Here is a 23,618-nt window from a genome sequence, read left to right as displayed (position 1 = left end):
AAGTTTTAATTTTGATGAAGCCCAATATATCTAGTTTTTATTTTGTTTGTGTTTTCGATGTCATTTCTTAGAAACTGTTGTTTAATCAGAGATCATAGTGATTAAGCCTTTTTTTTTTTTTTTAAAGATTTTTATTTATTTATTTGACAGAGAAAGACACAGTGAGAGAAGGAACACAAGCAGGGGGAGTGGGAGAGGGAGAAACAGGCTTCCCACCGAGCAGGGAGCCCGATGTGGGGCTCGATCCCAGGACCCTGGCATCATGACCTGAGCCGAATGCAGACGCTTAACGACCGAGCCACCCAGGCGCCCCAAGCCTTTTTTTTTTTTTTTGAAGGTTTTATTTATTTATTTGAGAGAGAGAGACAGCGAGAGAGGGAACACAAGCAGAGGGAGGGGGAGAGGGAGAAGCAGGCTTCCCATGGAGCAGGGAGCCTGATGCGGGGCTTGATCCCAGGACCCTGGGATCATGACCTGAGCCGAAGGCAGACGCTTAGCAACCGAGCCACCCAGGTGCCCTAAGCCTTTTTCTTCTAAGAGTGTTACATTTAGGTTTTTGATTAATTTTGAGAGGTGTATGATGTGAGGTAGAGGTCCAACTTTATTCTTTTACATGTGGATATTGTTTCACTGTCATTGGTTGAAAAGACCATTCCTTTCCCCCCACTGAATTGTTGTAAGACCCTTACCAGAAATCATTTGACCATAAATGTGAGGGTTGATTTCTAGATTTCTCAGTTCTTTTCCGTTGATTCATATGTCTACCCTTATGCCAGTACACTTCTTTTGTTAAATTTATTCCTTTGCTGAGATTTTCTGTTTTCCTCACTTATTTCAAGAATGCTCATACCTCCCAGAGGCACTGCGTGCGGGAGGCAGGCCGGGTCTCGCACCAGGTCGGGTGTGCGCGCAGGCTTGGGGCGCTGCGACTCGTGCAGTTGGGGCCTGCATCTGGGTAAGCGCGTTTGGTGCAGTGTTTCCTGTTCTCTTCCCTGCGTGTCTGCAGCTCGGGTCTTGCCCAATCAGCCCGACCATGGCTTCAGCTTTGGAATAGCTACAGAAAGATTTAGAAGAGGGGAAGGTGCTGCTGGAGAAGGCCACTAGAAAAAGAGTACATGATGCCCTTACAGCTGAAAAATCCAAGATTGAGATAGAAATCAAGAACAAGATGCAGCATGGGCGCCTGGGTGGCTCAGTTGGTTAAGCGACTGCCTTCGGCTCAGGTCATGATCCTGGAGTCCCTGGATCGAGTCCCGCATCGGGCTCCCTGCTCGGCAGGGAGTCTGCTTCTCCCTCTGACCCTCCTCCCTCTCATGCTCTCTCTATCTCATTCTCTCTGTCTCAAATAAATAAATAAAATCTTTAAAAAAAAAAAAAAGAACAAGATGCAGCAGAAATCAAAGAGAAAAGCAGAACTTCTTGACAGTGAAAAGCCAGGTGCTGTGGTTGCTCCTATTACAACAGGATACACAGTGAAAATCAGTCATCACGGATGGGATCAGTCAGATAAATTTGTGAAAATCTACATTACCTTAACTGGAGTTCATCAGGTCCCCACCGAGAATGTGCAGGTGCATTTCACAGAGAGGTCATTTGATCTTTTGGTAAAGAATCTAAATGGGAAGAGTTACTCCATGATTGTGAACAATCTCATAAAACCCATCTCTGTGGAAGGCAGTTCAAAAAAAGTTAAGACAGATACAGTTCTTATCTTATGTAGAAAGAAAGCAGAAAACACACGGTGGGACTACCTGACTCAGGTTGAAAAAGAATGCAAAGAGAAAGAAAAACCCTCCTGTGACACTGAAACAGATCCTAGTGAGGGATTGATGAATGTTCTAAAGAAAGTTTAGGAAGATGGAGATGATGACATGAAGCGAACCATATAATAAAGCCTGGGTGGAATCGAGAGAAGAAAGCCAAAGAAGACACAGAATTTTAAGACTTTAAAGTCATTTTGGGAACTGTGATGTGGAAATGTTGTGTTTTTTTTTAAAGATTTTATTTATTTATTTGATAGACAGCGAGAGAGAGAACACAAGCAGGGGGAGCGGGAGAGGGAGAAGCAGGCTTCCCGCGGAGCAGGGAGCCTGATGCGGGGCTCGATCCCAGGACTCTGGGATCATGATCTGAGCCGAAGGTAGACGCTTAACGACTGAGCCACCCAGGTGCCCCCAATGTGGAAATATTGATGTTTCCTATGAGGAAATGTTGGTGAGCTGCACAGATAAATTTGACAGATAACTGCTTACATAGCCTTCTTCTAAGTAAAGGCAGTGAATGCTCCCATTTCCTCCTGGAGGATTCATTTAAATAAAATATGCTTATTAAACACTGCCTCCAAAATGGTTTCCTTAGTAATCTGGGCATTTTGTTCAAAAAAGGATAATATTGTATTCTTGTGTGAAATGTAAAAAAGCAAGTCTTGCCTAATGATAATGCGACATTGTGCATATTTTTGTTCAGCTAAGAGGTAGAAAACAAAAGTTGTTTGCCTATAAGTTCCTGATATTTGCCTATAAGTTCCTGATACCAGCTCCCACCATTGTAAGAATAAGTAAAAATAAAACCTGTATTTTTGCATTAAAAAAAAGAATGCTCATAACTCCTTATTGAAATATTTTATGACTACTTTAAAATCCTTGTCAGATAATCCTAACATGTGAGTCACCTTGGTGTTTGGTGTATATTGATTGCCTTTGCTCATTCAAGTTCTGATTTTCTTGGTTCTTGATTACTATGGCTTTGTGTAGTATGTTTTGAAACTGAGAAGTGTGAACTCTCTGACTTTGTTCTTTTTTTTTTTCAAGGTTATTTTTGCTATTCTGGGCCCTTGGATTTCCACGTGAATTTTAGAATCAGTTTACTTATTTCTGCAAAACAAAAGGCAGCTGAGTTTTGTTTTTGTTTTTGTTTTGCTGGGTTTTTTTTAAAGATTTTATTTATTTATTTGAGAGAGAGAGAATGAGAGAGAGCACATGAGAGTGGGGAGGGTCAGAGGGAGAAGCAGACTCCCTGCCGAGCAGGGAGCCCGATGCGGGACTCGATCCAGGGACTCCAGGATCATGACCTGAGCCGAAGGCAGTCGCTTAACCAACTGAGCCACCCAGGCGCCCCAGCTGATTTTTTTTTTTTTAAGATTTTTTAAATTTATTCATTCAAGACACAGAGATAGAGACAGAGAGAGAGAGAGAGAATAAGCAGGGGGAGAAGCTCAGGGAGGGGGAGAAGCAGACTCCCCACTGAGCAGGGAGCCCGATGCGGGGCTCGATCCCAGGACCCTGGGATCATGACCTGAGCCGAGGGCAGACGCTTAGCCGTCTGAGCCACCCAGGCGCCCCGGCAGCTGAGATTTTTATAGGGATTGCATTGAATCTGTAGATCAATTTGGGGAGTGGTGCCATTTTAAAATATTAAATCATCTCATCCATGAAATGTCCTTTCATTTATTTAGGGCTTGTTTAATGTCTTTCAATGATGTTTTTTAGTTTTCCATTTATAAGTCTTACACTTCTTTTGCTAAATTTATTCCTAAGCAAAAGAATAGAAGATATAAAAAAGAATTAAATGAAAATTATAGAACTGAAGACACAATAACTGAAATAAAAATTCAGTGGGTGGGCTCAATACCATAATGGAGATGACAGAGAAAAGAATCCGTGAACTTGAAGTCAGATCAGTAGAAATTATCTATTTTGGAAAATTAAGAGAAGATAGATGGAACAGAAATCAACAGAGCTTCCAGGACCTGTGTGACAATTACAGATTTAGTTTTTTGTCATCTGAGTCCCAGAAGGAGGAGAAAAACTGTGAAGCTGAAAAATATTCAAAGAAATAATGCGGAAAACATCCCAATTTGATGAACGGCATTATAGATTAAAGAAGCTGAACAAACCCAAAACAGATAAATCTGAAAAATTCTATGCTGAATATGTCAAAATCAGACTTTCAAAAATTAAAGAGAAAACATTGAAAGCAGCTAGTAGGAAAGAATACATTATTTCTATAGGGAAACAATGATTCAGATGGTTTTTCATGGAGGCCATAAGGATGTGGCACCACATTTTTCAGGTGCTGAAAGAAAAGCTGTCAACTCTTAATTCTATAGCCAGTGAAAATATCTTTCAGGAATAAAGGTGAAATAAAGACATTCTCAAATGAAGAAAAATGCAGAGCATTTGTCACCCACAGATCTACTCTAAAAGAATGGCTAAATGGAAGTTCGTTAAAGAGAAAGGAAATGGTAACAGGAGGGAACTTGTGACATAAAGAAGAAAGAGAAACAACAGTAGAATGGATGAAAATAGGGGTAAAAATAATATACTGTCCTTTACTCGATTTTTAAAAATTACACTTGACCACCAAATCAAAAATTTTACATCATCTGATGTTAAATATCCTATTGATCCATAAGAAATATTTAAGACAATTACATTGGGACAGGGGAGCATTTCTAGTTTCAGCTCCAAAATTAAAGAACATGGAAATATCAGTCCTTACAATAACAAAAATAATAGTGGAACACATTGACAAGACCAATGTTAAGGAGCTTACCCCCCATGTTTTCTTCTAGTAGTTTTGTGGTTTCAGGTCATTACTCTATTTTGAATTGATTTTTGTGTGTGGTATAAGATAGGGGTCTCAGTTACTGAGAGAATTGTCTTAAAATCTCCAATTATGATTTATTTATTTTTTCTTTTAGTTATGTTCCTTTTTATATACCTTCAAACTATGTTATTAGATACAAATCTAAGATCTTGTTGAACTGACCCTTTTATCACTGAGAAATGGCTATTTTAAAATCTATTAATTTTTAGTGTCTTAAAATGTACTTTGTTCAGTGATATAGTTACATTAATTTTTCTTTTTCTTTTTTTTTTTTAAGATTTTATTTATTTATTTGACAGAGAGGGACAGCGAGAGAGGGAACACAAGCAGGGGGAGTGGGAGAGGGAGAAGCAGGCTTCCTGCTGAGTAGGGAGCCCGATGTGGGGCTAGATCCCAGGACCCTGGGATCATGACCCAAGCCAAAGGCAGACACTTAACGACTGAGCCACCCAGGTGCCCCACATCAGTTTTTCTTTGGATAGTGTTTGCCTTATATATTTTTTTCTATCCTTTAAATTTTACTCTATTTCTGTATTAGTTTGCTTGGGCTGCCATGACAAAATACCACAGATGGAATGGCTTAAACAGCAGACATTTTCTCACGGCTCTGGAGGCTTCAAGTCTAAGAGCAGAGGGCTGACAGGGTCGATTTCTGGTGGGACCTCTTGTAGTGGCTTGCAGACAGCTGCCTTCTCACTTGTCCTCACATGGCCTTTCTTCTGTGTGCTCACAGAGAGGTGTCTGGTGTCTCCTCTGCTTCTAATAGGACAACAGCCCTGTTGGATCAAGGCCCTACTCCAATGACCTCATTTAACCTTAATTACCACCTTAAAGGCCTTGCCTCCAAGTACAGTCACACTGGGGGGAAGGGCTTCAACTTAACAAATTTGAGGGGAACATAATTCAGTCTATTAGCACTATGTCTTTATATTTAAAGTGTGTTTCTTGTAAATAGCATGTAGTTAGGTCTTGGTTTTTATTTGGATCTTTATCTTTTAATGACAAAGTTTAATTTATTTACATTTAATGTAATTAGTTGTATTATTCCATTTAATTTTGCCATCTTTCTGTTTGTTTTCTGTTTCACCTGCTTTTTGTTTTTCTGCTTTTCCTTTCCCAATTTTTTCTGTATTTATCAAGTATTTTTTTATTATTTCATTTTGCCTTCTTTAATGGGTATTTGCTATTCCTTTTATGATTATTCTTTTAGTGGTTGTGATAGGAGTTACAAAATAGTACCTTATTACAGTCTGCCTTAAATTAATGCTTTTGTCTTCTCCTGAACTATGTAAAAATCTTAAAATGGTACAATTCTGTTTATTTTTCTTTCTGCTTATGTTACTATAACTGTGATACATTTTTACTTCTGTATTTGCTACAGACCTCATAGGATACTGTTTTGGCATTGAACAGTCAATAGTCTTTTATCTTTATGCACATAAATGATGCTTTTTTATTCCTTCTTGCAGTTTCCTGATTTCATCTGGTATCATTTTTCTTTTGTCTGAAGTACTTACTTCAATATTTCTTATAATATTGACTTCTAATGATGGGTAACCTCAGCTTTAGTTCCCTGAGTATGTCTATTTCATTTATTGTTTAAAAAGATAATTTTGCTTGATAGAGAATTCTATGTTGGCCACTTTATTCTTTCTGCCCTTTAGAGCTGTCATTCCGTCTTCTTCTAGATCTCATATTTTCTTCTTAGAAGTTAGCTGTAAGTCTTACTGTTCTTACCCTGAGGATGATGTCTTTTGGTCTGACAGCATTTAAGATTTTCCCAATATTTATCATTTTCCAGGAGTGACTAAGTGGGTGTTGTTGTTTAACTCTGCTTGGGGTCCACTGAACCTTTTGACATACCTTTTCTTGATTTTGCAAAATTTTTCATTGTGATGTCTTCAGATATTGCTTCTCCTCCATTCTCTTATCTGGAAGTACAGTTTCTCATATTTTAGACCATTTGGCATGTATTCTAAAAATCATATATTCTCTTTTATTTTTTTTTAAATATTATTTATATATTTATATTCTCTAAGTGCTCCAGTTTGGATAATTTTTGTTGACCCATCTTTGCCTTTGATAATTTTATCTTCTTCTGTTAAGTTCTTAATTGCATTAAGTTCTTAATTACAAACATTGTGATTTTTCAGTTCCCGAATGACCATTTGATTAACTTTACCTAGTCCCTTTTTATGTTGAAATTTTTCATCTTTTGTTCTATTTTCTTTCATGTATTTGCAGTAATCTTTTTAAAGTTCTTTTTTCTTAATTTAAATAGCTGAATCATCTTTGAGGCTGCTGCTTTTGGCTCTTTCTTCTTTATTGTTTATGGATCACAATTTCCCGCTTGTCCACATATCTCAATAAATTTTTTTAAATTTGAAACAATCTAAATTTATACAAACAAGAGTGTGTTTAAACCTTAAACCTCGAACTAGAAGAGTATTTTGCCAGCATTATGCCCTATCACCCCTACACAAACAAGGATATTCTACTATATAACCATAATTCAACTATCCCAATCAGGATATTATCACTGTATATTACTGTCATCTAATCTTCATACATCACTCAGATTTTGCCAGTTGGCCCTTGAGGGTCTTTTTTTTTTTTTTTTTTTTAAGGTTTATTCATTCTATTTTAGAGAACACGAGCATGGAGAGGGGCAGAGAGAGAGGGAGACAAGCAGACTCCCAGTGAGCATGGAAACTGACTCAGGGCTTGATCCCAGGATCCTGAGATCATGACCTGAGCCAAAACCAGGAGTCAGAGGCTCAACCAACTAAGCCACCCACGTGTCCCCCTAGAGGGTCTTTTATAACAAAAGGCTTCAGTTTAGAATCACACATTGCATTTAACTATCATGTTGAAAAGAGCCTAAAGATTTCCTTTAGTCTGGAACAATTACACAGTTTCTCCTTGACCTTTATGAATTTGATAGCTTTAAAAATTACAGACCAATTACTTTCTAGACTGTTTCTCATTTAGAGTTTGTCTGATGTTTCCTCCTGATTATATTTATGTTATGCATCTCTAGAGGGATGTTGTAGAAGTGATACTGTGTTCTTATTGGAACCTATCTGATAGCACATACTTTCAATTTGCCCTATTACTGATGTTTATTTTGATCACTTGGTTAAGGTGGTGTCTGCCAAGATTCTTCATAGTAAAATTACTTTTGTCCCTTTGTAATTCATTACTGTTTTGTTGGAAAGATACTTGGAGATATAAAAATATCCTGTCCTCATCAAAACTTCAATTCATGCTTTTATTTACATCAGTTTGGATTCATAGTTCCCTATTTTATTTAATATTATAATATACTGTTATCATTATTTAAATTTATGCTCAAATTACTCCAGGTTTGTCCAGTGGGAGCTGTTCAGTCTGGCTCCTGTGTCTTTTTGACATATGCCCATAATTCTTTGAGAATTTTCACACTTTCTGGCGTAACAAGAACTCCAGTTCACCTTGAACTTTTCCCTTTCCCAGCCATGGAAACAGCAGTTTCTCCAGAGAGCTGTGGTTCATTTAGTAGAGAATGGTATTTAGAAACCAAGATCTGAGTAATAGGTGTGCTCATTGCTGTTGGGCTATCACTCTTCCCAGATCTCCTGACATACACGCATACACACACACATTAATATCTGTGTTCATTTTACTTTGTGTGCTGTGTATGTGTTTACCATAAGTTCACACCAGTACCTCTACTTCCAGGTGAATACCACAAGATTCATTTAATTTTTCTATATTTGTAACTTTTTTTCTCTGACAGAGAGAAGCCTGGCTCTCATTATCATATTTACTTACTTGATCAATCTCCCAGTGTGTAACCAGTTTCTCACTGCTGTTGTCACCCCCTCTCCTGCCTGGATGCCTTCATCATACTGAAGTTCTGACAGCTTGCTCACACACTTTGCTGGAGGATGCCATCCTCACACCTCTTGGCCACTGACTCCTCTGAGATGGGTTACTTTCCCATAGGAGTGCCTTCCTCGGGCAGCTTAGGCTTCAACATCCAATACCTTGCCAACCTTTTGTAGGGATAGCTTCTTCACTCTACTTGGACTCTGATACTTTGTACCAGACCATCTTTCTGTCTGGACATCTTCCTCATCTTGCATGAGCCCTGACACCTCACATTAGGCTGCTACCACTCCCAGTGGACACCCTCTTCATCCTAGTTAGTCTCTAATACCTTGCTCTACACCATGCCTCCTCCCTCTTCTCTTCCCTTCCACTCCCATGGATACCTACTTCATTCAGCCTTACCTATGGTTTTAAAACTGAACTATTCAATAAAAGAAGAGGAAGAGCTGTATCTCGTAATTTTTTTATGGTATGTTGCGCATTGTGTATAAAGAAGAATAGAGAATGAAGTCAGTGTTATTTTCCCCCAAGAGAGGGCAACCCTGATCCTCTGTCAGATATATTGATTGAGGGGCTGATCACCTCAGGCCAATGAGGAATTAAGCTAGGTTGTTGCTGTGTTATAGCTCTAGTTATACTTCTGTTTTCTTACATATCTGGGGGGAGACTTTTTAGGGCTTTTGCTTGTGAGCCTATGGGTCTCTGCCTCCCTGCTTTGAAAGACTGATGAAGACTCAGTCTGGTTCTTTCTGCTTTGAGCTTTTTTCTCCAGCTTCCTATCTCACACTGCTTCCAAATTTTGGCAAATGTGTTTACCCTGAGATTTGTTGTTTGAGGTAGGCCTCTTCCTCAAGAAGGACTGTCTCTCTCAAATATTGCAAGATAACAGATTCCTGTGTATTCTTTTAGAAACTCTGATTTCCCACACAACCCCTGATTCAGAAATTAAACCATGTGGGGAAATAGCACTTTGTATTTGGGACTTCTGAAATTTTTCAATTGTTGAGCCAACCCCAAACAACCTCCAAAAGTTTTGCTGATTTTATTTTCCCCAGCGTCATCATTTTACTTGAGCCACTCTCAATCCTTAGCCTTTACACAGAATCAGCAAATACCCCTAGGTCAGGAAGCATCAGGAGAGAGCTTGTTCTCTCTTTTTTTTTTTTTTTGAGAACCTGTTCTCTGAGTAGCTCTCTGATTTAGTTCATTCAGTCCTTTTTGCTTCCGTGACTCTTTATAAATACAATTTTTCAATTTACCTAACTTTTTTTAATTGTTGCATTAAGAAAATTATTATATCTTCTTACATCTTACTGGGAACCAAAAAACAGCCATACATGTGGTTTCTGTACTTCTTTTTCAGTTAATATTATATACAATGGACATTTTTCCATATTCAATTGTTTTAAAGTTTTTTATTGTTTTTTTTTAATAGCTTATCAAACTGAGGGCCTTATAGCCCTGGCAGCAGTGGAATACATGATATATGCAAGAATATGTGAGAAACCAGAGTGCCTGGGTGGCTCAGTTGGTTAAGTGTCTGACTCTGGTTCAGGTCATGAGGGATTGAGCCCTGAGTTGGGCTCCATGCTCAGTGGGGAGTCTGCTTCTCCCTCTGTCTCTCTCTCTGCCTCTCCCTCTGCCCGTAACCCTGTTTGTCCTCTCTCTCTCTCTCTCTCAAATAAATAAATCTTTAAGAAAGTGAAAAAAAATTAAAAATTTAATAAAAAAGAATATATGAGAAACCATAAGATGAATATGGTGCATCTTTCCAGAGTATCCATTTTCCTTGAAGATTTGGGGAATACAAATAATTTAACTTGGAAGTAGCTCTAAAAATCATTTTATAGGTAAACAAACATAGATATATAATTGTAGAATAGGATATAAGATGTACACACATTACTTAGATAAAACAAGATTTCAAGGAAATTTCTTGTTTTCAGTAAAGCTGTATAGTCACTTAAGATATTCTTTCTTTTTTTTTTTTGGACAAGAAGGCAGCTGGAGCAGGCAAGGCCACCAAGTCTGGCAAGAAAGCTGAGAAGGCTAAATGAATATTATCCCCAATACCTGCCACCCCAGTCTTTTTTTTTTTTTTTTTAAGATTTTTATTTATTTATTTGACAGAGAGAGGTAGAGGCACAGCGAGAGAGGGAACACAAGCAGGGGGAGTAGGAAAGAGAGAAGCAGGCTTCCCACCGAGCAGGGAGCCCGATGCGGGGCTCGATCCCAGAACCCTGAGATCATGACCGGAGCTGAAGGCAGTCACTTAACCAACTGAGCCACCCAGGTGCCCCCTGCCACCCCAGTCTTAATCAGCGGTGGAAGAACAGTCTCAGAACTGTTTGTGTCAGTTGGCCATTTAAGTTTAATAGTAAAAGACTGGTTAATGATAACAATGCATTGTGAAACCTTCAGAAGGAAAGAAGAATGTTTTTTGGACCATTTAGATTTTTGTGTTTGTGTGGCAGTTTTAAGTTGTTAGTTTTTAAAATCAGTACTTTTTAATGGAAACAACTTGACCAAAAAACTATCACAGAATTTTGAGGCCCATTTAAACAAAAGTTTAATGAGGGGGAAAAAAGATATTCTTTCAGTTTTTCAATAATTTTTCTCTCAAGGGGAAGTAGTTTAGATTTATCTTACCTCCCTCTCTTTCAGTATTCAAATATGTAAATATCACTGAGTATCTCATTTTCTAATTTTAGAAGACATGTATTAATCTTTTCTTTTTTTGTTTGCCTTTAAAAAGTCTTCCCTTAGGGGCGCCTGGGTGGCTCAGTCGTTAAGCATCTGCCTTCAGCTCAGGTCATGATCCCAGGGTCCTGGGATCGAGTCCCACATTGGGCTCCCTGCTCAGCGGGAAGCCTGCTTCTCCCTCTCCCACTCCCCCTGCTTGTGTTCCTGCTCTCGCTGTGTCTCTCTCTGTCAAATAAATAAATAAAATCTTAAAAAAAAAAAAAAAAGTCTTCCCTAGAAAATGGGAAAAAAAGGCTTGCCTGCTCCCTTTTACTACCTTTATTTTATATGTAAACACTATTCCTGGACATTCAGTATTAAAGTAAATATTTAAATTAGACTTAAAAGTTGAGATGTTTAAGCAAAAATAGAGTATACTAGTAAATGACATAGGTGTATATCTTTTTTTTGTAAACTTACTAAAAATACTTATTTTTCAAATTCTTAAATTCTTTTATACATTTGTAAACCCATTTACAAATAAATAAATATATTTATGTGTGTATATATATATATAGTTGACATGTATCTAGAGGTTATAAATCATAAGAACTAAAATTTGAATTTCAGAATTATTATAGTGACCAAGGACCTTGAAGCCATGGCATTGTTGTTAGAATAACATTAAACTAACTAGTTACATCACATTAAGTCAATTCTAAGATGACTTTTTTTAACATTTTAACATTTTGAAATTGAGATATGTCTTAAAATCACTGTTAATCATTAAATAATGTAGTTGTCAGTGCCTGTGTTTGAATAAAGTTAGGCTTTAGTTATTAATGTTGTCTCTTCAGTTGAGTTAGTCATTGTATGATATGAGTATGTTGCAGATTTTCCCCCAGCTTTTTCAGTTTTCTTTTCACTTTTTTTATAGTATCTTTTGCCATATAAAATTTAATTTTTTTTAAAGATTTTATTTATTTATTTATTTATTTTTTAAGATTTTATTTATTTATTTTGAGAGAGAGAGAATGAGAGACAGAGAGCATGAGAGGGGGGAGGGTCAGAGGGAGAAGCAGACTCCCTGCCGAGCAGGGAGCCCGATGCGGGACTCGATCCCAGGACTCCAGGATCACGACCTGAGCCGAAGGCAGTCGCTTAACCAACTGAGCCACCCAGGCACCCGATTTTATTTATTTATTTGACAGAGAGAGACAAAGCAAGAGAGGGAACATAAGCAGGGGGGAGTGGGAGAGGGAGAAGCAGGCTTCCCGCGGAGCAGGGAGCCCAACGCGGGGCTCGATCCCAGGACCCCGGGATCATGACCTGAGCCGAAGGCAGACGCTTAATGACTGAGCCACCCAGGCGCCCTAAAATTTAATTGTTATGTAGTCAAATTTATCAGCCTTTTTATTGCCTCTGGATTTTTAGTCATGGTAAGCTTTTCCTTACACCAAGGTTAAAGAGGAATTCACCTGTGTTGTCTCCTGGTACATGTATGGTTTCATGTTTTACATTCAGATCCCTACATGTATGGTGTGAGATAGGAGCCCAATTTTGTCTTTTCCCAAATGGCTTCCCAGTTGTGTTAGCATCATTTATTTACAAGGCCATCCCCCAGTGACCCGAGGTGCCACCTTTGTCATGTACAAAATTTCCGTATGTGTTTGGGTCTGATTCTGGGTTTTATCATGTATTCATCTAGTCTCTTTGTCTATTCACTAACCAATCCTACGTGATTTGATAAAGAGGCCTCATAGTAGGTATTGATGTCTGGAACAGCTATTCCTCCCTCATAGTTTTTCTTTTTAAATGTTTTCCTGGCTATTCTACATATTCTTTTGTTTGTTTTACATGAACTTTAATACCAGTTTATGTAACTTCATAAAATAGCTTGTTGGTGTTTTTAATGAGATTATATTGAATTTATAGATTAGGGAGAACTGATGTATTCATAATATTGAGTCATCCTGTGCAGGTATAGGAGATGTCTTTCCATTTGATCGAGTCTACTTTTGCATCTTTCCAGGAGTATTTAGAATTTTTCCTTACATAGGATTTGAGCATTTCTTGCTAAATTTATTCTTAAATATTTAATCTTTTCTGCTGCTATAATCTGTCTAGTATTTATGTTTTTCAAATAATGTTTGAGATTTTTAGATTTCTGATTACTTAATGTAGTTCCTATACTAGTTTTATGATGTTAAGTCATTGTCTACATTTCAAATATTTCAACTGTAAGGGAAGTTGTAAATATGTTAAATTTTCCTGATTTCCCTCACATATTGTCCTTGTGACCCTAATTAAGGGTCATTTGAAAAGTCTGGGCTAATGTGTTAAATCACCTGTATGATTTGCTAGAGAATTGCTCTAATCCCACTTAAGAATATGCAACTTAATGAAAGTCAGGTGTGAAAACAGACGCTCTTTGCCAAAGCACAATACATTTTGTCATTTGATCTTTTCCTGCTGAGTGGCTCATTATGAAAATAGCCTTAGCTCTCAAATTATTTCTTTTATCCTTGATTCTCTCACACATTGTAAGAAGTCCAGTCCTCATACCAGTTTTGTTTTCTTACTAGATTACTGATATGTTTTGGGTGCTGAAGAAGAAATGTTTGCTAGTGCTTGAGTTTAGAACCTTTCCATGGGAAAACAGAAAACTCTTCTCTAAAATGAATGAAGTTTTACATAATCTATAGAACCCAAGTGAGTGTGTATGTGGTAATGAGAGAGAAGGGAGGCATGGATATTAAATCCAATAGCTGTACTTTTAAAAAATACAGTTGTTTTATTTTTCATTGCAGCAGTCACTTTCATGTGTGCCTATTTCTTTCCTACAAGATTATTTGATAAGAACACTTCTATTACTAATGCTTGATAAATCACTGACTTATAATGTTATATATGGCATATCCTTTTGTCCTCAGAATATACCTTCCAAATATACATGGAATTCTCAGCATTTTGAGGGCAGAGTTTGTGCTATAATTTTTATTGCTTTTAATATTGAAATTACTACTAGACTTAGACATTCTAATTAAATCTTTCTATCTTTCCCTCAAGCTAATCAAAACTCAAAATTTCAGTAATCAAAGAAGTAATAAAAGGGTTTTTGCTATATCAAAAACATCAATTGAAAATGTATAGAGTTTTTAGGATTCTCTTTATACATTCTAAAAATCTTACAATTTCAGTATCAAATACCAAATACTCATCCCAGAATGTGAACATTCTTATATAATATTATTTACATTTTCAAATAATTTTTTATGTTTAGGTGGTAAATCATGAAGTTAGAACAGTGTATTTAGCAAATTCTGATCCCACTGATTATTGTTGCTATCAACATGATTTAAAGTTCTCATTGGCCAATATGTACTCTGTCCCAGTGGATTATGGATTAAAAACAAATATATTTGTACATTCTTATTCTTTGCAACTTTGGATATTGCCTTCTTGGTGACATTCTGATTTGCCTGCTTTTTTTGCTTTAACCAGCTGTAGGAAAAGTGCATTTAGCTAAAGACTAGTGCTTTTCTTAGATGATGGAATGTTTTTTTTCTTGATGCTCTGAGATTATAAATGTTTTTAAGTTACGTTCTTGCAAATGATTGCTTTGATGAGTTACTCTCTAATGAAACCCTAAAATAGAACCAAAGTGCTAAAATGGCAAGTACTTTGACTTTTAAATGCAAAGAACATGTTTAGAAAGCTGAAATAAAAGGGAAACGCCAATGAATGAAAAGAAATAAAAAGTAAATGAGGTAATCAAAGTCAGAGAAATTGATATTGGCAGGTTCTGAATGATGTTCCTAGATGAGCAATCTTTCAAAATACTTCTTGTACATTGCTGCTATTCTTTTATTTATTATTAAAATAACATGATCCATGAGGAGCTTGGGGTGACTCTCGGCCTAGCTAATTCTAATTAATCCAGTCGGGGAGAGCAGTAGGGTAAGTGGAGCAGTCTATTGGATTGAAATTCATAACTTAATTGAGGTCAAAGTCCTGGTCTGGGAGAACAAAAGTCTTTTGCTAGGACCAGGCAGATCAATAGCAATAAATATCTGGCTTGGATACAAGTAGCTTATAGTGACAGATTATCTGACAGTGGCCAGGGGTCTTGGTTCTGTTAAGGGCAAAGTCTTGAGCATGCCATGGTTCTTGTGATGTTCAATCCACACCCATGACCCTTGGAAAGCAGTGATACTCTCAAGAACTCTTGAAAGTCTTCTGGAAGCACTATGTGTGAAACTCCAAGTGACTTCTCTTTGTTGTTATCAAATGAACATTCCTTAATGACACATTTTTTTTAAAGGAGTTTCTGTCACACTGCTGGTTAAGATCCAGAGGATTTGCGAAGTCTGTTTATCTAACTTTTCCATCAGTAATTCAAAAAGAGTGTATAAATTGCTTTGGGGAAGGAATGTAACACAAGCCCATGTTGCCTTGATTTGTATATAACTGTAAAAGTTAAGGACCAGGCTGATATATTTAGGGACAAGATGTCATGTCATCCATATTTCTTTAACCTGCATCAACAAAAAAGAAAAAATATGGCAGAATGTTAACAGTTATTAAATATGAATAATAGGTCTCTGCTTTTCTCTACATATGTTATTTTCATAATAAAAAGTAACCACGAAAAAGAACAATGTAATAAAACCATTAGGCTACTGTGTTACTAGAAAAGGTTTCTCTCTGTCCCATTCTGCTCATACTTTTAATTTCTACTTAGTTGTCAAAGCTTGGCTTCTTTATGCATTATATTATTGTTTATCCATAGTAATAATAATGGCTTAATTAGTATAAACCTTTGGCATTCCACTCATTGTTTACTAACATTATTGCCACTCAGGCTTAACTACCATCTGACTGTGGGAAGGTAAACTCTTGAGATCTACAGTTGTTGCCTGGGTAAGGTATGGAGAGCTATATAGTATAAATTTCATTTCCATTGACAATCATATGGTCTGAATTACCATTCCTTCATGAGTGTATTATTGTGGCAACTTATTAAAGGGACTTTTTGATCCTCTATAAAATTGATACATTAGTCTTCCTTAAATATCATTATCTAAATGCTTCTTCAGTATCTAAATGATTCTATGATCAAGAACCTCTGGTGGTTTCTTATATACAAATCAATCCTCAACTTTAGTGATTGACTCTCAAAGCCCCACCTCTCTGACCATAGTGTTTTATCCAGCGTTCCTTGCTTTATGAAGTTGCTGAGCTCACTTTGTATATCCCAGAAGTTCCCAAACCTGGATCACCAGAATCAACTATAGATCTTTTTAAAAATAAACCTCAATTCCAGAAGTTATGACTTAGTAGGTGAGTTGGGGATGGCGCTATTGGGATGATGAGAATCTCAAATTTATAAAATGTCTGCATTTAATTCTGTAGTGCCAGGCTTGTCTATATTCACCTGCCAGTTCTGTGGTGCCATCTAGCCATCTATCTTAAGTAGGAGTTAGGATAAAATCATCAGATTAAACTAATTCATTGCTATGATGAATCACTAACAACTGTTTTCAATTCCTAGATTTTTAAAGGATGGATGCAAATTTAGATATAATCCTGTGGGCTGAGCACTTGTGATTTTTTTAGATTATTGTGCAAGCTATGTCTACATATTTGGTCTTTTTTTTTTCTTATTATAATCCTTAAAAGGAATTTTTTCCATATAATCAGTCAGACAGCTATAACATCAAGAGTCAAATCCAAGTTTTCCACTAACAAATGATCCTGACTGGTAAAATTTCAGTTAGTTTATCAAAACAAAGTGAAGACATCAAAGCTTTTTAGAAAAGATATATATATTTTTTTAAGAATTTATTTATTTATTTATTTGAGAGAGAGAGAGAGAGAGAGCACACAAAGGGGAAGGGAGATGGAGGGGGAAAGGATCTTCAGCAGACTCCCTGCTGAGCATGGAGCTCAATTTGGGGCTCATTCTCACAACCCTGAGATCATGACCTGAGCTGAAACCAAGAGTTGGATGCTTAACGAAGGGTGCTACCCAGGCACCCCTAGAGAATATATTTTTAAACAGAATAAACAAGGCTGATTTGCAATGACATGGATGGAACTAGAGGTATTATGCTAAGTGAAATAAGTCAATCAGAGGAAGATAAGTATCATATGATCTCACTGAGATGAGGATTTTGAGAAACAAGGCAGAGGATCATAGGGGAAGGGGGGTGGAAAATGAAACAAGACAAAACCAGAGAGGGAGACAAACTGTAAGACTCTTACTCTCAGGAAACAAACTGAGGGTTGCTGGAGTGGAGAGGGGTGGGAGGGATGGGGTGGCTGGGTGATGGACATTGGGGTGGGTATGTGCTGTGGTGAGTGCTGTGAATTGTGTAAGACTGATGAATCACAGCCCTTTACCCCTGAAACAAATAATACATTATATGTGTTAATAAAAAAATTTTTAAAAAAAGAATAAACAAGGCTGTCCAACATGAGGTCATTTTTCAGTGTGTTTCTATAGTTTCTGCCCTTTGTTCATTTTGGAATTCACATATTTTCCATAAGTTCATGTGCATACCAGAATAATAAAGCAAGAACTTGGGGAACAAGGTTGTGTTTTTTTAATGGGTCATTTGGAAGGCAAATATAGTCAGAAACTATCTACCCTGACTGAGGTCAAGACAGCATCATAGAAAAATTCCTTAACCAAGGAAGATAAAATTAAAGAAAACTCTACTCTATATATAGGGTATTCTCCAGTTGTTTTATTTAACTGCTATGATTGCCTTAGTTGTATTTACTTTATTATTCACCTTTGTTGTCTCTCCAGGATTTTAAATTCTTTGAGGGCAAGGATCATGTTTTCTGTTTCTGTAATATTCCTGGTGGTCTCCTACATAATGTTTGATATACAGCACACATTCAGTAAATATTATAAAATATTTTAAAAATTATTGTTCATTTGTAGATAAATACTCCACCAGCCAGGAACACACACGCATGAGTGGACGCACATACATGTTCACAAAAGCCTTTTGCCTATACTTTGTTCATTTCCATACCACTTCTTTTCCTCCAACCACAACCTCCTCTTACACCCCCTCTTTTGCACTCCTGTAATATACTTTATTTACATCTATGATAGAGTTTATCATTCTCTATTACAATTATCTCCATTCTTAAGACTCTAGGCTTCTTGAGAGTAGGAACTTTGATATTTTTCTACTCCCGAGTGTAGACACATTACCTGACATATCACTTAGTATGTGTTTGAAATAAACACACATTTATATGTGTATAAATGTGTTTATATATGTATAATTTATATACACACTTGTATATGTGTATATATTTATGTATGTTTATATGTGTATAAATGTGTTTATATATGTGTATAAATGTGTGTTTATATATGTATAAATGTGTGTTTATATATGTATATGTCACATTTCCTGACATATCACTTAGTATGTGTTTGAAATAAACAATGAGCAAAGATTTAGAATAAAAATAATAATGCCTCAAAGAAACAGTATCTTTTAGAAAATTGTGGAAAGAAAAATTAGAGTAGAAAAACTTGATCTTAACAAGGTTATTTGAATACTTCATGACTTTCTTGACACATTTGGTCAATATGCATATTCTGTAGAGCACCATCTGCGTGTGGCAGGCCTAAACAAATATGCTTTAACACATACATCAGATAGACATTCTTGAGCAGTAGATGCTAAAGACTGCTCTGAAGACAAATTAGATGTACTCGTAATGAAGGGTATGCATTATGAGACCACAGTACCCATGTTGAAGTGACTTAATGCTCTTGACAGATATCTTGGCAGTGGACTGGTTTTGTTTCATGTAGCTATTATTTATCTTTTTCAAACAGTTCTTTATTTTTTTTAGAACTGCAGTGTTTAATTTTAACATACTTTTTAAAACATGAATGGATTGAAAGAAATGTGGAGAATCTCTTAAAACTGTGGTTGAATGTATTAGTTTATGACTAGAGTAGAAAGAAGAAACAGCCGAGGTGTAAGACAATCATGTCTCTTATTTATCCCTTCCCAAAATGTAAAATTTATATTCACTTTGTACTTCCAAATCACATCTTCCACCAGAAATGCAACTGGCTTTTATGGAGACCAGTTGCAATGGCCCAGTTCATTCTCAGGACCCAATCCAAGGGCAGATCTTGCTGCTAGCATGTACCCCTAGGCCTGAAGGATGGGCACAGGGTAAGTGAATGGAGGTGGAGAGATGAACTGAGCTTCAGCATGGTCACTGAGGTGTCTCTACTCATGCATGTGAAGCCCTTTGTGATGTAGGTTGGAGCCAGGAGTTGGAAAGGAAGGGGTTCTAGAGATCTCCATTTGTACTCTTGCCCTAGGCACACACAGATGTTGGGAGGCTTACCTACCAGCTTGATGGTTTTCAGAGTGTTCTGTAAATCCCCACAGAGGTACCTAGAAGTTTCCTTCTCTACCTCAGTTTTTATCTATTTTAAGATTATGCTGATGAATATGATTTTATTTCAAAAAAGAGGTCCCTTATGATGGATTATGAAGGTAGAGATCAAGTCTAGTCCTCCCTGTGTACCAAGCCTTTAGTATTATTTAAGTCCTGGGAGCTTTGGAGGCTTTTTGTAAATAGTTGTTGAATAAAACAAATGTATCATCCTCTTGTGCAAGGAAACCTGTATATCTCCAAAAAATGAAGGCAGAGTTTTCTGGGTCAACAGAGAAAGACATGTCACTGCAAAAGAAGTTTGAAAATTGTGAACAAATATGATGTAACCAATATTGAAAGATCAAATATTTGTATCATTTTTTCCATTTTACAAAATGTATTTATATATATTAGCTCATTTTATCCTTACAAGAGTCCTGTGTGGCATTGTCCTCATTTCACAGTTGAGAAAACTAAAGCTCAAAGACATTATGTGAATTGCTTGAGAACACAAAGCTAGTGAGTAAGTAGGATAACCAGAGTTCACACTTCTGTATTTTAACTGCAGCTTCCATGCTGTTTTCCTGCATTGTGCTGTCATCATTCTCTATCACACTGACTCAGTGCTTTTAGAATTCACAGCCATCTGATGCATTTTGTGAGGACTGTAGTAATAAGTTCTTCATGTCCTTAATATTTCCTTATTTATACTGAAATTCTTATACGTAGACATCATTTCGTTCACCCGATATTCCCCTTCAGTGTGACTTTTAATCCATGTTCCTATTTTCACAGCTCACAATTTTCTTTAATAAGTTTTTTTTTCTGTCATTTTTATATTGAATAATCACTTCTTTTGCTAAGTTTGTACCTGAGAATGAGCAACTGGCTCCCAGTACAGTGTGAATCAAGTTCAAATTACTTTGAGTTCAGAGAACACCCAGTGTCATCTTATTTTTACATCTAACTGAATTATAGGACACTGCCGAAGTGTTATGACCTGGTATAGTAAATTGCTCCTTCTTAATGGTCCCCTGGCTACATGCTCTCTTGCTATTGCTGTAAACCAGAAATTGTTGACATCTTACACTGTTGTAAGCTTGAAAACAAAAGAACGGGTTTTTATCCCCAGGCAATCCACCTTCTTCACCATAAAGATTTCTGAACATCTTAGCTACCTACAGTTGAATCACAACATTTTGACTTTTTTTTTTTTTTAAAGATTTTATTTATTTGACAGAGAGAGATAGCGAGAGCAAGAACACAAGCAGGGGGAGTGGGAGAGGGAGAAGCAGGCTCCCCACTGAGCAGGGAGCCCAATCTGGGACTCGATCCCGGGACCCCAGGATCATGACCTGAGCCGAAGGCAGACGCCTAACGACTGAGCCACCCAGGCGCCCACATTTTGACATTTTAAAGTTGATTGTGCCCTCAGAACTGGGCTAATTCTGTACTTATGTAACTTTTTAAAAAGTCAAGCAGTTTTCCTCATTGAACTCAAGAAATGGATGAGTCATCTGCCTTAAAAGAACTAATTTGTTTGAATGTTGAATGGTGGCTCATTGATGATTTCTGAGATTTATTACTTAGATGTATGCATGTTATAAAATTTATTTGGCTGTGTGTGGTGTTGCTGAGTCTGAAATGGTCTTCTAAATGTCACATTAAGAGGGCAAATTAAAGATGAAGGAATTATACAAAGTAACAAGATGCTCCCAAATGAGGCAACAGAATAAGGTCTAGAAATGGTCAAGCTTGCTTTTTTGATTATCAAACTGATACACTCATAGGGTGGTTAATAATGCCTGAAAGGTGGGAATAAGATAATTCAATAAAAAAATGACTCTTCAAAGAAATGGTGATTTGTCTAAAAGTGTTTTTAGAGTATTTATGGACACATATCCATATACACATGTAGAGAGATTGACTATGCACAAATATCATCTGTAGAAAACTTGATGGTTATTGTGGACCATACGTGAATATTGAGATTGCATTGTAGTGTTGATCTTGCAAAAGCCAACTTAATGCTGGCACTTACAGTAACAGGAATATAATCTATAAAAGCCGGAGCAAATTACTATCATACACATAACAGACTATAATTAATGTAAAGCACAAATTTTAGATTTTTGTATTTCAAAAAGACTGTTGATAAATTTGAAGAATCTAGAGAGGGGGTTTTAAAAATCAGTAATTGGATATGGGGTTTTTGTGGAAAGTCTCTTGGTCACGAACTGGCATGGGTCATACATAGCCCAAAGATCAATTTTTGTTTAGCACCGATAGTGTACCCACAGTTTATTTACAATTAACTGCCAATAACTGCCAATTAATTTCACATAAAAGTAGAGAGTTTAGGATTCTCTTGAAAAATCTAAAAATATGGCAGTCCCGGGCACATTCCCATAGAGCAGCAGTCAGCTAGAGCTGAGTAGCTACTGCCCTCTGTTGATAGGCCTTGAGCTCTCCAGTTCCTCATCACCCCACTATTGCTTCCCTGACCCAATTAACCTCACTCTTCTGTTTACTGCCTGAAGACTTTTGAAAGATTATAACCCTTCAAAACCTTATGTTTAGAAAGACCTTAAGTTTGGAGTCAGGTTACCTAGATTCTAGTTTCTATTCTGCCACTGACTGTGTGACCCTGAGTAAAGCCTAATTGTGAAATCTTAAAGGTAGAAAGGAATTTAAAAATCATCTGGTTCAACTTCCTACCCAATGCAAGAATTCTCTCTGCTAAATTTCCAAAAGGTTAAGCCAGGTAGCCTCTGCTAGAACATTTCTGTTTACTTCACATAGTAGACTATTCCAATTTCAAAAGCTCTAATTAGAAATTTCTCCTTCATATTGAATCTTTGTCTGCCTACATGTAATATTAAAACTGTATATTATATAAGGTATCTTCTCGTTAGTACAGAACAGAGTGGAACTATAAACACTTAATAGGTGTGACATGAAAGACAAGGTATCTACCTTCCTACTTCCTTGTATTCAAAAGTGTAGTTTGTGGTAAAATATGCTAGGCTATCAAATGAGCGTGTGATTTTATAGCAAAGCAGTATACAGATGTAAATATTAATAAAATATTAGTCAGATTTTAGCCAGATCAGTTAAATTGTAGACTTAGTAACCAGTCTTTATGATAGAAGTGTTATAAGTATTTGCCATCTCTTAAAAAAAAAAAAAAAAAAAGAAAGGAGAGAAGATCTAAAGGTATCTTGTATTCTTGTTGGTATAATGGCATTTATCAGTGTGTTCATACTTTTTAATTTTCCAGGACTTCCTGACTTAATCCCAAGAGCTCACTTCTAATATCAGTAAAGGGTATGAGCTGTCCATGTGGTTCAAGCTGCCACTTGAGGGTTTCTCCTTCCTATGGAGCTTTCTAATGGAATTCAAGGTTCTCTCTAAGGGTAAGCATTATGAAGCCTTTGCAGGCTGCTTGAGAGGAGGAAGTGCACCAGAGGTTCAAGGACACACACAAAGTTTAATGTGCACAAACATGCTCCTGCTCCTTCTCTTGCTTACTCTGATTGGCAAGGTTAACTCTGAGAGCCTCAGCTTTTTACAGTGATTTGATTAGACCCACCACTTTATTCCTTTCCCTTCTCCCCCCTCCCCTTCAAGCATCCAACCACCACCTTCTTTGTCTTTGTGGTCTTTGCTTTGCCAGTTACCTTTCTCTCTTTTGTTTTCCTGATTTTGTGTCAAATTTTGGCATATTTGAGAAAGAAAGGAAGGAATTGTAAAAGTAAGGTAACTTGTATCATTGAAAGTTTTGGTGTGAAAGATTTCCATATTTATGTTCTCTACACTTACGTTTTCTAAAATTCCAAATCCCTTACCTTCACTTTGACTTATGACATAAGGAAAGATAGAACTATCACTTACTTTGGTAATTCACTTAGATTGATTGATAGAATTCCACAGTCCTCTCTCAAGAATTGGTTTGTGTATAATGAATTCCTTTCACAGCAGTTAAAAGAAAAATAATCTTTAATTATAAGAACTTCAACCAC

General features: G+C 36.8%; 2 protein-coding genes across 6 annotated transcripts in view; both read left to right on the top strand.

The window, feature by feature from the left end:
* Positions 1-23,618, top strand: part of ACBD6 (acyl-CoA binding domain containing 6) — a 218,849-nt gene that overhangs the window by 125,886 nt on the left and 69,345 nt on the right. For 2 of the 5 annotated variants that reach the window (XR_004680266.1, XR_004680267.1), the window contains exon 7: positions 22,877-23,012. The exons of the other annotated variants lie outside the window; for them this stretch is intronic. The gene's annotated coding sequence lies outside the window, so the exon portion shown is untranslated. The remainder of the gene's footprint in view (positions 1-22,876; positions 23,013-23,618) is intronic. 5 annotated transcript variants of the gene reach the window in all.
* On the top strand, positions 1,378-2,040 carry LOC118014345 (calcyclin-binding protein-like). Its single transcript, XM_035010565.1, has one exon. The coding sequence runs from the start codon at positions 1,386-1,388 to the stop codon at positions 1,851-1,853; it is 468 nt and encodes a 155-aa protein (XP_034866456.1). The 5' UTR covers positions 1,378-1,385; the 3' UTR covers positions 1,854-2,040.

The sequence above is a fragment of the Mirounga leonina genome, unplaced genomic scaffold, assembly GCF_011800145.1.
Source record: "Mirounga leonina isolate KUSES-001 unplaced genomic scaffold, KU_Mleo_1.0 Mir_154, whole genome shotgun sequence".
NCBI classification, from domain to species: domain Eukaryota; kingdom Metazoa; phylum Chordata; class Mammalia; order Carnivora; family Phocidae; genus Mirounga; species Mirounga leonina.
Note: the sequence above shows the minus strand (reverse complement) of the source record. Positions and strands in the feature narration are given on the sequence as shown.

What these genes read in the sequence shown, in the direction of transcription:
- LOC118014345 (XM_035010565.1), top strand. Translation starts at nt 1,386, where the DNA reads ATGCAGCAGAAATCAAAGAGAAAAGCAGAACTTCTTGACAGTGAAAAG.